The sequence below is a fragment of the Falco biarmicus genome, chromosome 13, assembly GCF_023638135.1.
Source record: "Falco biarmicus isolate bFalBia1 chromosome 13, bFalBia1.pri, whole genome shotgun sequence".
NCBI lineage: Eukaryota > Metazoa > Chordata > Aves > Falconiformes > Falconidae > Falco > Falco biarmicus.
In genome coordinates, this window is record NC_079300.1 from 8,680,396 (window position 1) to 8,692,748 (window position 12,353).

Consider the following 12,353-nt stretch of genomic DNA (forward strand, 5'->3'; position numbering starts at 1 on the left):
CATATTAAATGTCAATGACAAAAGCTCCCATAAGGCCTTTGTGGGCTCACACGCATAGCTACCCCATGACCCGCACCGAGCAACAGCCCTGGAGCTTGGAGAAGCTTAAATCCACTGAGGCAAGGGTGTGAAAACACAGCTGGGCCCAGCAGCTTCTGCTGCTACAGTAAATCCCATTTTGCCCTCATGCACATTGCTCTAGCCTTAAAGTCTTTAGAGGTGAAATCATAAGCTCTCCTTCTTAATGCAGTTCTTTTTTGGCACTAAAAATTCCTCTGAGGCAAGGACAGTTTGGCATATTTTCCCTGTGTGCCCATCAAGCTCTTAAAAAATTAAGTTATTAATCATCTAACCATTCACCTCCACTGCAATAAGGCTTTCTGGCCAGAAAGTCCCATAAGTGTTTATTTCAAATATGATTCTGCTTCCATTGAAGACTTTTAAATTAAAAAATCTGAAGTATGGACAAATGCACCTTGTGATAATTACTGCCTAGCACTACACTTTTAAAGCAGTCAGCTGAGCTTCTAGTCTATATTTCACTAATTTGCTTACTTGGTAAAAAACAAACAAACAAACAACAAAAAACACCCAAACAAACAAAAAAACCCACAACCCCTAACCCCACACTTAAGTAGTTTATCTGAGGTCTACACATACAGCAAAGCATTGCTTGCAAGACGGAAGAGAAGTTTGCAGCAAAATTGTTTTCTAACAGATGTATCAATGGAAAAAGTTAGTAACTGGGAGTGTTCTCTCTTTCCCTGTCTCGCAATTGCTGTTAGTGCTGGTCTTTAGGGTGTAGCTTTCCTCTTGGGCTTCTGTGTTTGTTCTACGTATTGCTTTCCTCTTCCTTTCGGTCAGGAGCCTTTTTATGATCAGGCAAGATAATACTGAGCAGCAGCATTGAATCTGCAGGACAAAATGAGCCTTTGCTTTAAATATCCAAGAGACAAATGGAGGTAAGTAGAAACAAATGGATTAAGCTGTTTGGGCTGGGGAATTGCTGTCAGTTCTTTATTCGAACCTTACTAACAACTAGTACATTGGATTTGTTTTGGGTTTTTTCCCGTTTGACTGCAATGTTAAGAATTTAACTGAACTCTGGCATGGAAATATACTGAAGTTGTAACTGTGTTCAGGCCTTTGGTAGGGATTACAGAGTTGGTTAGGACAGAAATCTTTTAAGCAGGGTTTCCTAGGCCTTCATGGGAGACCTTAAACACATTTTCCCTCATCCTCTTTCCTCATCTTGCAAAGCTTCTCTGTATTTCTGATTCACTGTGCACACTATACGTAATCAGAGAGTTTATCCTGCTCCTTTTATCTTCTTGTATTTCATATATATTACAGAGGTTGTATTTGCTCAGCTGTACTGAATCCTATTATAAAGGCAGGGTGCAGAGGGCAGTTTCTGGATGCACAATGAATCTCTGTAACTAATAAAATACAGCACCTGCTCTGCTGGTAGTATCAGTGTGAAGCCAGAGTTGACAGGGTAAGTGATCCCACTGCGTAATCCTATAATGTTGATACAATTTGTTGGTACCAGCATAAAAGAGATGCTTGGAGCTAAGCTGGACTTTGAGATAAATTGAAAATAGTGTCTTTAAAGGAAAACCACTCAGTACAGGATTTGATGGCATGCAGATGTTTTACTCACAGGGTGTCATATCTGGCAGTTAGGTGGATGAAAACAGTCTCGTTTGTTGCGTTGTACAAAAGCGGCAAATATTTCAGTCTAGTGAAGAAAGGGGTGCATGTCCAAACAAGACTCCATATGTGCATCAAGAGCAGACAATAAAAACCTAAATATTCTTGGCACCCCTTCTTTCTGTTTTCTAGCTTATCTTTGAAGAATCCTGAAATTTACTGAGATGGAGGTTTTTTTCTGTACTGTTATTACTAATAATTACTGATATTAGATACTTCTGATATCAAACCTTAAGTTACATTAATTTTGCATGCACACCCATGATATGTTTTTGGTCTCCAGCTGCATTATCATGGTTTTTAGAGCCAGGTCTCCAGACTCAACTGCCAAAAAAAAATATGGTTGTTATTTACTATTTCCTGATCATTCAATCTTATGTCTATTTCAAAGTTTTCTAGGAAAATTTTGATAGCAAACAATTGCAGGTCTAACTAACCACCAAGTTAATTCATATATGAAACAGAATGAACATTTCCCCCAAATCTTTTGTAGAATCAACAAACTTTTTAGATTAGTTTCTTCTTCTGTTCACATAGACACTATGCTCCCTCATGTTGTGAAGTACCAGAAAGAGTTACATTTTGGTGGATGAAAGATATGTAACTTATGAGAGGACTTTAGCTCTGCAAGGATGCTAGAGAGGGACCACCTTGAACTGGGGATATATGAATTATCTTTCTGTTGAGTACATTAGCTCTGGCTTCTCCCCTTCTCCTCCTGTCTGATCTTCTTTCCCATATAGACCCAAAGCTCTTTGGGGCAGGGACCTTCCCCGACCAGGTGTTCATAAAGTGCTTGTAAGTGGCTTGCTCTCACTTACATAGCAGCGTAGCACAGACAGTAAATCAAATGTTCTGGCTTTATTCATTCCTTTCCATAGCAAAAAGTTCACTAAAGCTGATGGAATTTTTTATGTGGTACTACCAGACTTCAAAGTATGACTGTCAGTTCATTGGTTTCATGGAAATACTGAGTTACACTGCATTTATGTTGGCAAATCCATGCCCAGAGAGCTGAGTCACTGTGCACAAAGCAGAAGCTATGGCTCATTTGAACAGTTGCTTTTCCATAGTACATCCTTCCTCTTCCACCAAGGCCTCCAATATGCTTCTTGTTGCAGATGTTTGCTTTTCATGTGCTGCACTGAGACAAAACCAGAGGCAGTCACACTTCCAAGCTATCAGACTGATAACAGGGGAAGAGAGAGAAAGTCCTGTGTCAGGAGCAAACCCAGAAGACAGGTCTGGGTTATGTTTATAAGCTCGAACCACTGATACAAAAAACAAACCAGGATGTAGGTACATTATTAACACGTATAGTTATTTCCACAGCCTGATTTTAGACTCACTTATACCAGTGAGTATTTCTACTAGCTCTTCAGTTTCTGGTTTTGCACAGCTTGAAATGCTCTCCGCAGCCTGTGTAAAATCTGAAGGGGCAGGTTTTGGATGCATGGAAATAACTTGCTGCAGTCATCAAAGCCACACTGAGGTATTTGTGAAGTAGGACCAGTCACCCCTTCTCTCCTGAACTCTCAGCTAAAGCACAGACCTTGGATTTCTGCTGTGAGCAGTTCATATTCAGAAGTTCCTCTGCTCCTGAGTTATTCTAGCTGGATTTATAAAATATAAAGGAAGAATCATGCTAATTCTAGAATCCAGATGCTGAGAAAAATAATATGCAAAGAACAGTACACAAAACGATATTCACCTGTAAAATAAAAATGTGCTAGGAGTCAGTAAGTCAGTGGAGAGTAAAGAGAAAGATACACTAGAGCAGTCAACTAGAAAGAAAAAAAGGCCACTATAATATTTCATAGTTACAGGAAGACAAAAAAATAAAATAAAACAAAACTACTCTGAAACCTCTCAACTGGAATACACTGCAGAAGAGCCAACTGGTCCCAAAGAAAGCTGTCAGAATGGCATAATGAAGTCAGCAGGCAAATTTGAACAGGAGGTATTTTTAAAACAGGGAAAAAATACTCCTGTAAGTAATATCTGAAATGTCAGAAAGTAAAATCCTTTCAAAAGAAAAACATTGGGAATGGGCAAAAACTGGATCTGAAAATCTTCCATCCAGTTTTCTACTAACCGCTGATGGATATTTGACAACCATTTAAATTATTACTCAAGCTCATTAATAAAAAAAATAAATAAATTCTTTCCCATCCCCTCAATTGGAAAAAAATCATCACATCTTTTTACGTTGAGAATTAGTTGATGAATGTCATGTCATATATCACTGCTGCTGCATCTGACAGGAATGAAAGCAGAGATTTTGAAAGGCAAGTGTCTTTGAATTGCTAATTATGCTTAACAAATTGTTAAACAAAGTGTTTCAGTTGTTGTTTCTTAATGAAACATTTCTGCTTTTACCAAAAAGTTTCTTCTGCCACCTTATTTCTGGACAGTATGAAACTATGTTGAAACCAACAATAATCTCTTTATTTCTGATTATACTGTGATGTTTAAAAAGTAGGGAAAATGTCCAGTGTTTCTTACATATCCAAAGCTCCTGGTGATTTGTTGAGAAATACTGGCAAAGGTAACTCTCTGATAAATTTTGTTCTTTTGGATATATGTGCAGACATTAAAAAGCATGTGTGAAAGTTCTGAGTATGAGAGTAGGGTTTTAACTCAGCTCTTCTGCCCCCAGAAATTTATCCTCTTAATTTATTCTTCCTCAGCTCTCTGTTTTGTGGCCCCATTTTGAGAGGGATTTAAAATACCCAGACAAAAGCTGCACTCAACCATATCTACTCAAACAAAAGCAATTATCGAACAGGAGAATATGTCATAGGGAGGAAAAAGATAGCAATGGGTAGGCCAGCAATTTGGCATTGTCTCTTACTTCCACCACATTCAAGAACTCTGGATGAGGTTCAAAAAGAAAAGCCAAAAAAACCCCAACAAAACTCAAACAAACAACAAAAACACCCAGACTTCAGTGCAACCCCTCAGGGCCTCAAATCTTTTGACCTTCATCCTTCTCTAATTTTAATGCTTGTTAAGTGAGGCCAAAAAGTGAAACTCTAGGAGTCCTGGATTAGGAAGCAAGTAATACGTACGTATCCACTTGACTGGGCACAGGGAATTTTGATCTGCCAGAGAAGAGGTTGTTTTGTATGGTCAACACTAGGCATATCTTGCAAATTAGAAAGCTTCAGGCTATGAAAATACTGGAATATGAAGCTACAAAGAAAGTCCAGCTGATCTAGAGAGCTGCTAGTAAGTCAGGAACTGAAGGTAACAAATTTTATACTGTTAATCATGGAATCATGTATATACTGGAATCATGGCTTTTCCCAGTGTTAAGTGGAGCAGATTCAGAATTTATTGTGTTTTAATACTCTCAGATTTATATGCCATGAACTGAAGAAGGGAATGCAAAACTTTTTGCTAGGTCCTCGGAATGCATAAGACAGCGTAAGTTCAAGAGGGCTGATTCTCATTTTCCTTAAAGTTACTTTAAAACAGCTTTATGTATACAGGCTGAATAAAAATGTCAGTCAGGCCTATTAACTAGTTTACAATCGCTCCTTTCCTTTGCCAGTTTGTCCCCCATCTTCCTGTGAAGCACACAATTTTGGAAAAAATGTTTAAATCATATTATAAATATTGCAATTCAGAAATTGTCTGAATGGTAACACCCAAGAGTCAATTGCTCGTCATCAGTAAATAAGAGGGCATTCACAGACACTGCCATGCAGCAGAGCCTGGGGTTAGCTCTGAATTGCCTCTTCTGTGAAAACCTCTTCCTTCTCTTTTATCTCATCCAGTTACAAGCACTCTTCCTTTACACCCACTTGCAAGTGTTTAGGAGATCAGCTAATTTGACTGGGATTAAGAAGTGGGCATGTGATATTAAAAAAAAGTAATCCGTAAGTGCTAACGGTATGCTTGCATGTTTCTGTTACTCTAGCACTGACTGGTTTGAACACTATGAGGGTGCCAGCTTGACAGCACTGGTAGAATGGTTGCAGGAAGCAATTTGGTGCCATTCCCAATAGGTGCTGGCGAGAAGTAACTGGACCTGAAGTGTGGAAGAGGCTCACTGAGGAACATGTGGCAACCTTCCCCTAATGACTGTGGCACTGAGTCTGTCAGGGAACCCTTTTGGGAGGCATTTTGTCTGCCTGCACAGAAAATGTACTCAGGGATGAAAAGTTGAAGGAAAAGGTGAGGAGGATGCACAAAACAGAGTTCAGGCCATTCTACCTTATGCCTTGGGTAGGCAAAGAAAGACTTGAGTAGTCTCAATGAAATCACTAACAGGGCACTACATGAAAGCTTCTCAGTATGTGCCCGGGAAATAGAGACATGGTGAAAGCAACACGAAAGCAGTAGCGTAACCTTCCTGTACACTCTGAAATTATGTGTGTTGGGAGAGGCTGAGGACAATTAAAAAGAATGCAGATGGCATGTATAAAGGGTTATGGCCGTGCCTCATCACTGTACAGACTAAACAGCCCCGATATGCTAATTAAAGTGAGCAGCCAGTGGGACAGCAACATCCTCTGCTGGGATGTGGGCTGTCTGGCCTGTGTAGGTTGGAAGCAAATACTCCCATCGCTGTCACAGTGCAGCATCTCAGAGAACTGTAGGCTAATCACATTCATTACAATTAAGGTCTTAAAGGCAACCGCACATTAGACCAAAAATCTCATCTAGCCAAAATTCATTGATGCACATTACCAATAACAATCTTATAGGCAAAAGTTAGCATGTATCTCCCATTTTCCAGTGCTGAGATTTGCATGTTCCCAAAGGGTCAGCACGTTTCCTCAAAGCGTTAGTAAACCATCCAGTGGATGTGTAGTACATCAGATTAACCTCATCGAGAGAAACTACTGGCTGAACAGTATTTTTCATGAAGCACAACTTTTACTTTTTACCTAATGGTGGGTAAATCTGGAATCTCCATCACTTACAATTTTGGAAAACAGGTTAGACAAATCAGAGAAAGGTGGTGCAGGTAGAACTGAACCTGCCACGGGGCAGCAGATGGACTAGGTGACCTTTAAGGGGCCTCCCCCATCTCCGTTTTCTATGATTTCTCTAAATGCTTCTCTTTCACTAACTAGACAGCTGGCCCTGTGTTAGTCGACAAATAACAGAAGCAATGCAGGATGGCTTAAGATGAGGCCAGTGTGGAGTGTTTGCTTTCATTTTATGAACAGTCATCCAGCTCTGGAGAAGAACTAACAGGCTACATGCACAACTGGTCTTTGTCTGTGTTTTCAGACATCTGAAAAGCTGAAATCTTTGCCAGCAAAAGAAAGGTTGCATATGCAAATGCTAATCATTGTACAGCTTTTTAGAAAATACGCAGTTGCCTACATTAGTCTGTGATACCATTTGAGTGATATTTATTCCTCCACTGTAGTGGTATTGCTATCTCAATATTAACTTTTAAGTGAGGAAATGGACTTCGTCTTTATGTTTAGAGGCAGAAGTTCTAAAACGAGAATAAAAGATGTCAGTTTCTGACCTTATTCTCAAGCTGAGCCCTGAGAACTTTGATCTCTTATGGAAGGCTGGGATCAGCATGTTCAAGCATGACACCCAGGTTAATACAGCTAACCCTGAATCTTTGACTATATGATGGCCCTGCCTGTTTGCAGTCTCTACTGACCTCACCAGTTCAGATGCGGAGGCTTTTTGGAAATGATGCAGCACTTGTTTGTGCGTTACTGTAGCACTGGGAAAAGAAGCAAAGGCCTTGCCATGCTGGAGAGATAATGCCATTGATTCTGCTTTCACCTGTGCTGGCTGAAATCACTTGCAGCAGCAGGTCCCAGTGACTTCAGCGGGAGGGGAATGGTTCCTTTCAAAAGCTGTCCCTCAGCAGAAGGATTAAGCCATAAAGCGGGGATTTTATCTAGCCAAGCCTGGTTGCTTTCTCTGTACCCCTGACACACTTAAGGCTCTACTTTCCCTGCTCTGACCCAGGGACGTGCAGACAGCAGCCTGTGCACCCTCCCTTCCTCAAAGCCTTGCTTCAAGTTGGGACACTGCTCTCCACTGATTTCAGCCTGGCTACCAGCTCTGCAGGCTCAGGAGACAAAATTTCAGATGAACCCAGGCTGATGGTTTGGTTGATGGAGGTTTTTTTTAGTATTTTCTTCTGTGTCTAAATTTTGTTCCACCCGAAATACAAAAGGTTTGATTTGCATTTTAGGTATTTGCTTTAAAAATCTGAATTAGATGGAAATTGAAAACCAATTAGAATTGCTGAGTAAATTACATCTTGCTAAATTAGCCCTCCAGTGCCCTGCTTGAGTGAGGGCCAAATGAATACCACAAAAACAGCACAGCGTTGAGGTCCACCCTGCTACAGAGGACTAACCAGAGCCTTGCAGTCTGTCCTGGGGTGTAACTACACCACTACACCACAGTCAGAGCCACCAGCTTTGACCCAGGTAGCTCAGGAAGGCATCAACATCTTCCCATCATTCCACAGCTTCAGTTTTTACCCAACTTACCAGACTAAAACTTCATGTTGCTGCAACACTGAGCCTCAAGCCCACATATGTCAGTCAACTAAAGAACTGAAGATTCAAAATGTTCAATATTTTCCAAGGCACTAACTGAATAACCAAACATTTTGGGGATGGATTTTCCATGACTCCAGGCAGACCTAAATCTGCAAGTGCAGATCATGCTGCATCTACTCCAGGTACTCTGAAATTGCTGTGTTCCTGCCCTAATGCATTAGGCATCCCAATTTGATATTCTTTTTGCAGACGTGCGACTCTTTTTGGCAGACACACAACTGGTTTCAGTTTTCCTGAATCCTGTCCATTGCACATGCAGTTACTATGTTCAGGAGTTTTGTTAAGAAATTGAAAGTCTTAGATTTAGAGCTGCCTATCACAAAGCAAATAATCTTGAAAACGTGTATTTGAGCAAGAAGAGCCAAGTCCTCATCTGGCAAGTGAACTTTCATCTTCCTGCAGCAGTCTTTCTCCAAATTTACAGTCTCAATGTACACAGGGGAAACTTAAGATTTATCTGAGTCAGAAAATACCTGCATTTCAGTTCTTTCACTGCTAAGAAATATGTACAGCTACTCCCATTATTTCAGAAGGGTTGGTTTGTTGTTTGTTTTTTTTTAAAAATCACCCCCTGGCCTCTTTTTAAAATAAAAGCTCTTGGTTTTGGAGCTCAGGAGTCATAATGAATCAAAACCTGTGAATGCAATTCAGATTCACGTGTTGAGTCATGGGTCGCTCTCGAGTGCGTGCAGGATCAAGTCATATCCATTTAAGGGGATTGGCAGTAGCTTTGGAAATATCTGTCCTCTTTCCCAGTTTGCACTCACGAGCCATACTTCCAGCTCACTTTTTTTTATAAAAGGAAATAAACAGTTGTCTGCAGACATCAGTAACCATCCCTGTATCAGTGTGCTCTGCATAGATAGGAAGGGAGTATCTGGAATATGTTATGTGGTCTGAGTGTGTCTTACACTGTTAAGATTCGTGGTACTATATAGAAGATCCTTCTACCCCTCCCCCATCTTTTACTCGACACCAAACCCAAATAAGTGGTTCATACAGTTTTCCGTCATCCACCACATACCCACTCCTTTATCACACCTCTGCAGCATTTTCAAAATCAATGCTTTTATTTTGTCAGTTATTATTAAACTGTTTTTCAATGCTCTAAGTATCTTGATTTGGAGATTGCTCAAGCGGATAAGGTGAACAGAACCAGACTATTTCAGGCACTGATGCCTCAGCCATGCGCACAGAAACACGCCGCCTTCTCGGGAGCCCTTGCCACTGGCCCCAGCCTGTGGCTGATACTCCTCCATCACACCCTCAGCTCTATCACTGAGAACCTTCTCACTTCGAAGAGTGAGCCAAGAGACAAATTAGCCTCTTGGAGTGTATTTCTGACTCACTCTTTGCCTCCTTTTACTCATTTCCAGTATATGCTTGAGCCATGTAACTGCATGAGCTGTACTGCCCTAGGGAACCAGCTGGTGACTGCCTCATGCTGTGCTGGGGCATGTGTGAGCTTCGCAGTCTCATCACCAAGCCAGATAGACACATGCCTGGGTTTCTCCCCCCGTATGAAGAAGGTGCACCTTAATACGTGTTTTGTTAAGCCACAAGTACAACAGCAATCTTAGCAGTCCCCTGGTACAACCATTGAACCTAATTTAACAGTAAAGCAGCGCGCAGGCAGGACAGGCTTTCAGGTTTTGATAACCACTTGTGTTTCCAGGTTCTGGTAAGAAAAAGGTGTTGAAAAACATTTGAAACAATATATAACCTACTTTTGCAGATTTGGATAGGTCAGATAAACATCCGAGCATGTTTGTTGAGGAAAACAAACTGCCATTCGAACAGCTGGAGGTTTAGCCATCCCCAGAGCAAAGTCCATCAAACCTAGAGATGTGGCAAATGGCCAGACAGTTACATGTGTGTCAATTTGATGGTCACACTGGAATGTCCTAGGGGCAAGAGCAGATTAATGGTAACTCTCTGAAACACCAAGTGCCTCATTTTTGAGCTTCCCATAGCAGTATATTTCTCCTTCCATTTTTACTTTGTTCTTAAATCTTCACTCTTCATTTACCCTCTAAGGAAACTCCTTGCAAGATAGATGTATGGTACCATTTCAGGAGGAAAAAAAAAACCTCTATCAGAAAAATAAATACTGAAATCTATTTGGTAATGCCCTCATGTATATAACTCTCTCATCTTCTTTAAATATTAGTTCAGAAAACATCTTTCATTTATAGCAATTTCATTGCCATAATCCAGATAGCGTGGATTATTTCTATAGTGATGCTCTAATGCTAATTTGCAAAAGTGGAAGGCAATTTGCTATCCTAACAAATTACTTCTGTCCTTGGATGAAACAGGCAGCAAAGACAGTGCCCCTGGCTAATCAGAATCACTAGATAGATATCCATAATGTTCTATATGTGAAGTCTAGTGTTGGAGATGTTATTAACATTCAATTTAACTCCTACAAAATTAAAACTAAAGCGTTATACTAATTTCCAAGCAGAAACCTCCTTGGAAATAGCTTGATGCGGTGTTCTGAAAAATGTCAAAAGATCACCTCTTCATAATGACCAGGGAGATGTAGATCCAAATAATGATGTCTGGGTATTTATACAAATGATTCTTCTCAGGGCTGCCTGTCACAGCTAACTATATACAAAACATATCAAGCTTATAAAACCAGAAACACACTTCACTTATTCTGAATCTGTCCATAAAAATGGATGGATAAGGCCTAAATCCAAGTCCAGAAGTCTAATACAAGACTTAAGAGCCACCATGTGAAATACAAGGTTTGGTGGACACTGTCCTTAACTACAGTTGAAAACACTTACAAACTTAGTGTACAGATCCATGTGCTGATGATAATGCACACAATACAGCAGCCAGTCTAGATGCTATTTATAAATCCCCCTCCTCCCTCGATAAAGGAGGGGTTTAGGGTTAAAACAGCTCATGTAAGAGATTTAGTTTCTATCATCAGGCCTGACACAGGTACAGGGCACAGTCACCATGATTCACATTCCTTACCCGGGTATTACCCCTATTCATTCCATCCCTCACTGGTGTCTATGAAGATGACCAAGACTATCCTGTCTCACAACAACTTGCCAGTACATCCCAGACCAGCCAGTAACATGCTGACTTGCACTACGTCATGAAGCTAGGGGTACGTAGAGCTGTACAGATCATCCTTGACTGCTAGAAGAAAAGTAAACTTTAGAAAAAGACTTCTATAGAGTTTGAGAATTGAGTTTATCCTCAAACCACAGTGTGACAAGAGTGCCATTCAGTCAGCCTGTGCAATGGTTAATCGGTGGGTCACTGGGTGCAGGACCAGGGGCATGAAGACAGGACAACTAGACCACTCAGCTCTGCCAAGGCTTGAAATGCAACTTTGCATCACGCTCTGGTCAGGACCAAACAAGCTCCTCTCTGCCTGTGAACTCAGTGAGCAGCACAGTATGCAGATCTACGCCAAAGTGAGAAAGCAGCAGCTGCCAACATATTTTCAAGCACTGCTGTACCCACAGCTAAGTTCAGTATAAAAATTCTGGGGGGACAAAAAGCAATTAACATCTAACAACTAGCTCTTAGTAGAGTCACCTTCAGACTAGTCAGGCACAGTTCTACTTAATCTGCCTGCGTTTCCAGAGCACTGATCACTATGTATCTTTGCATCATGGCCATCCATCACACCACCAGTTTCTCATCTAAATACTGCCAAGAGCACTGTGAGTAGCCCAGCACTGACACTCCCTCCTTCTCCCTCTGCATCTATTTATTTAAGTTGCTGCTGGCAAAGAAAAGGAAAGTGGCTGTGTCCACAGTGACATTAGCAGAACTGTCAACTTAATCAATGCTGATCCTTTCCCAGGCTGCTTCTCTGCTGCTCCTTTTTGAGGCAGCAGAAGAATGCTATGAATTCACCACTGTGCTCAGCCGTCCAGAAATACCGCTCATTTTCCAGAAAGCCTTTGGTATCCTTACTGCCTCCAGCTCCACATGCTATGTCCCCCTAGGCCACCCAGGGTCCCCCAAGCAGAGCCATTGCCAGGGCTGCCAGAGCTCGTCCCCTGATCAGCAGGAGCATCTCTGGCAGCAGGCAGGCAGAGC

General features: G+C 41.2%; 1 protein-coding gene across 2 annotated transcripts in view; it reads left to right on the forward strand.

The window, feature by feature from the left end:
• Positions 1-821: 821 nt before the first annotated feature.
• The window catches only part of LOC130158106 (calcium-activated potassium channel subunit beta-2), a 152,547-nt gene continuing 141,015 nt past the window's right edge, over positions 822-12,353 (forward strand). Inside the window, exon 1 of one of the 2 annotated variants that reach the window (XM_056358505.1) lies at positions 822-962. In XM_056358505.1, coding sequence (XP_056214480.1) covers positions 925-962 — 38 coding nt within the window. In that variant the 5' untranslated portion in view covers positions 822-924. The remainder of the gene's footprint in view (positions 963-12,353) is intronic. The other variant, XM_056358507.1, reaches the window with a different exon arrangement.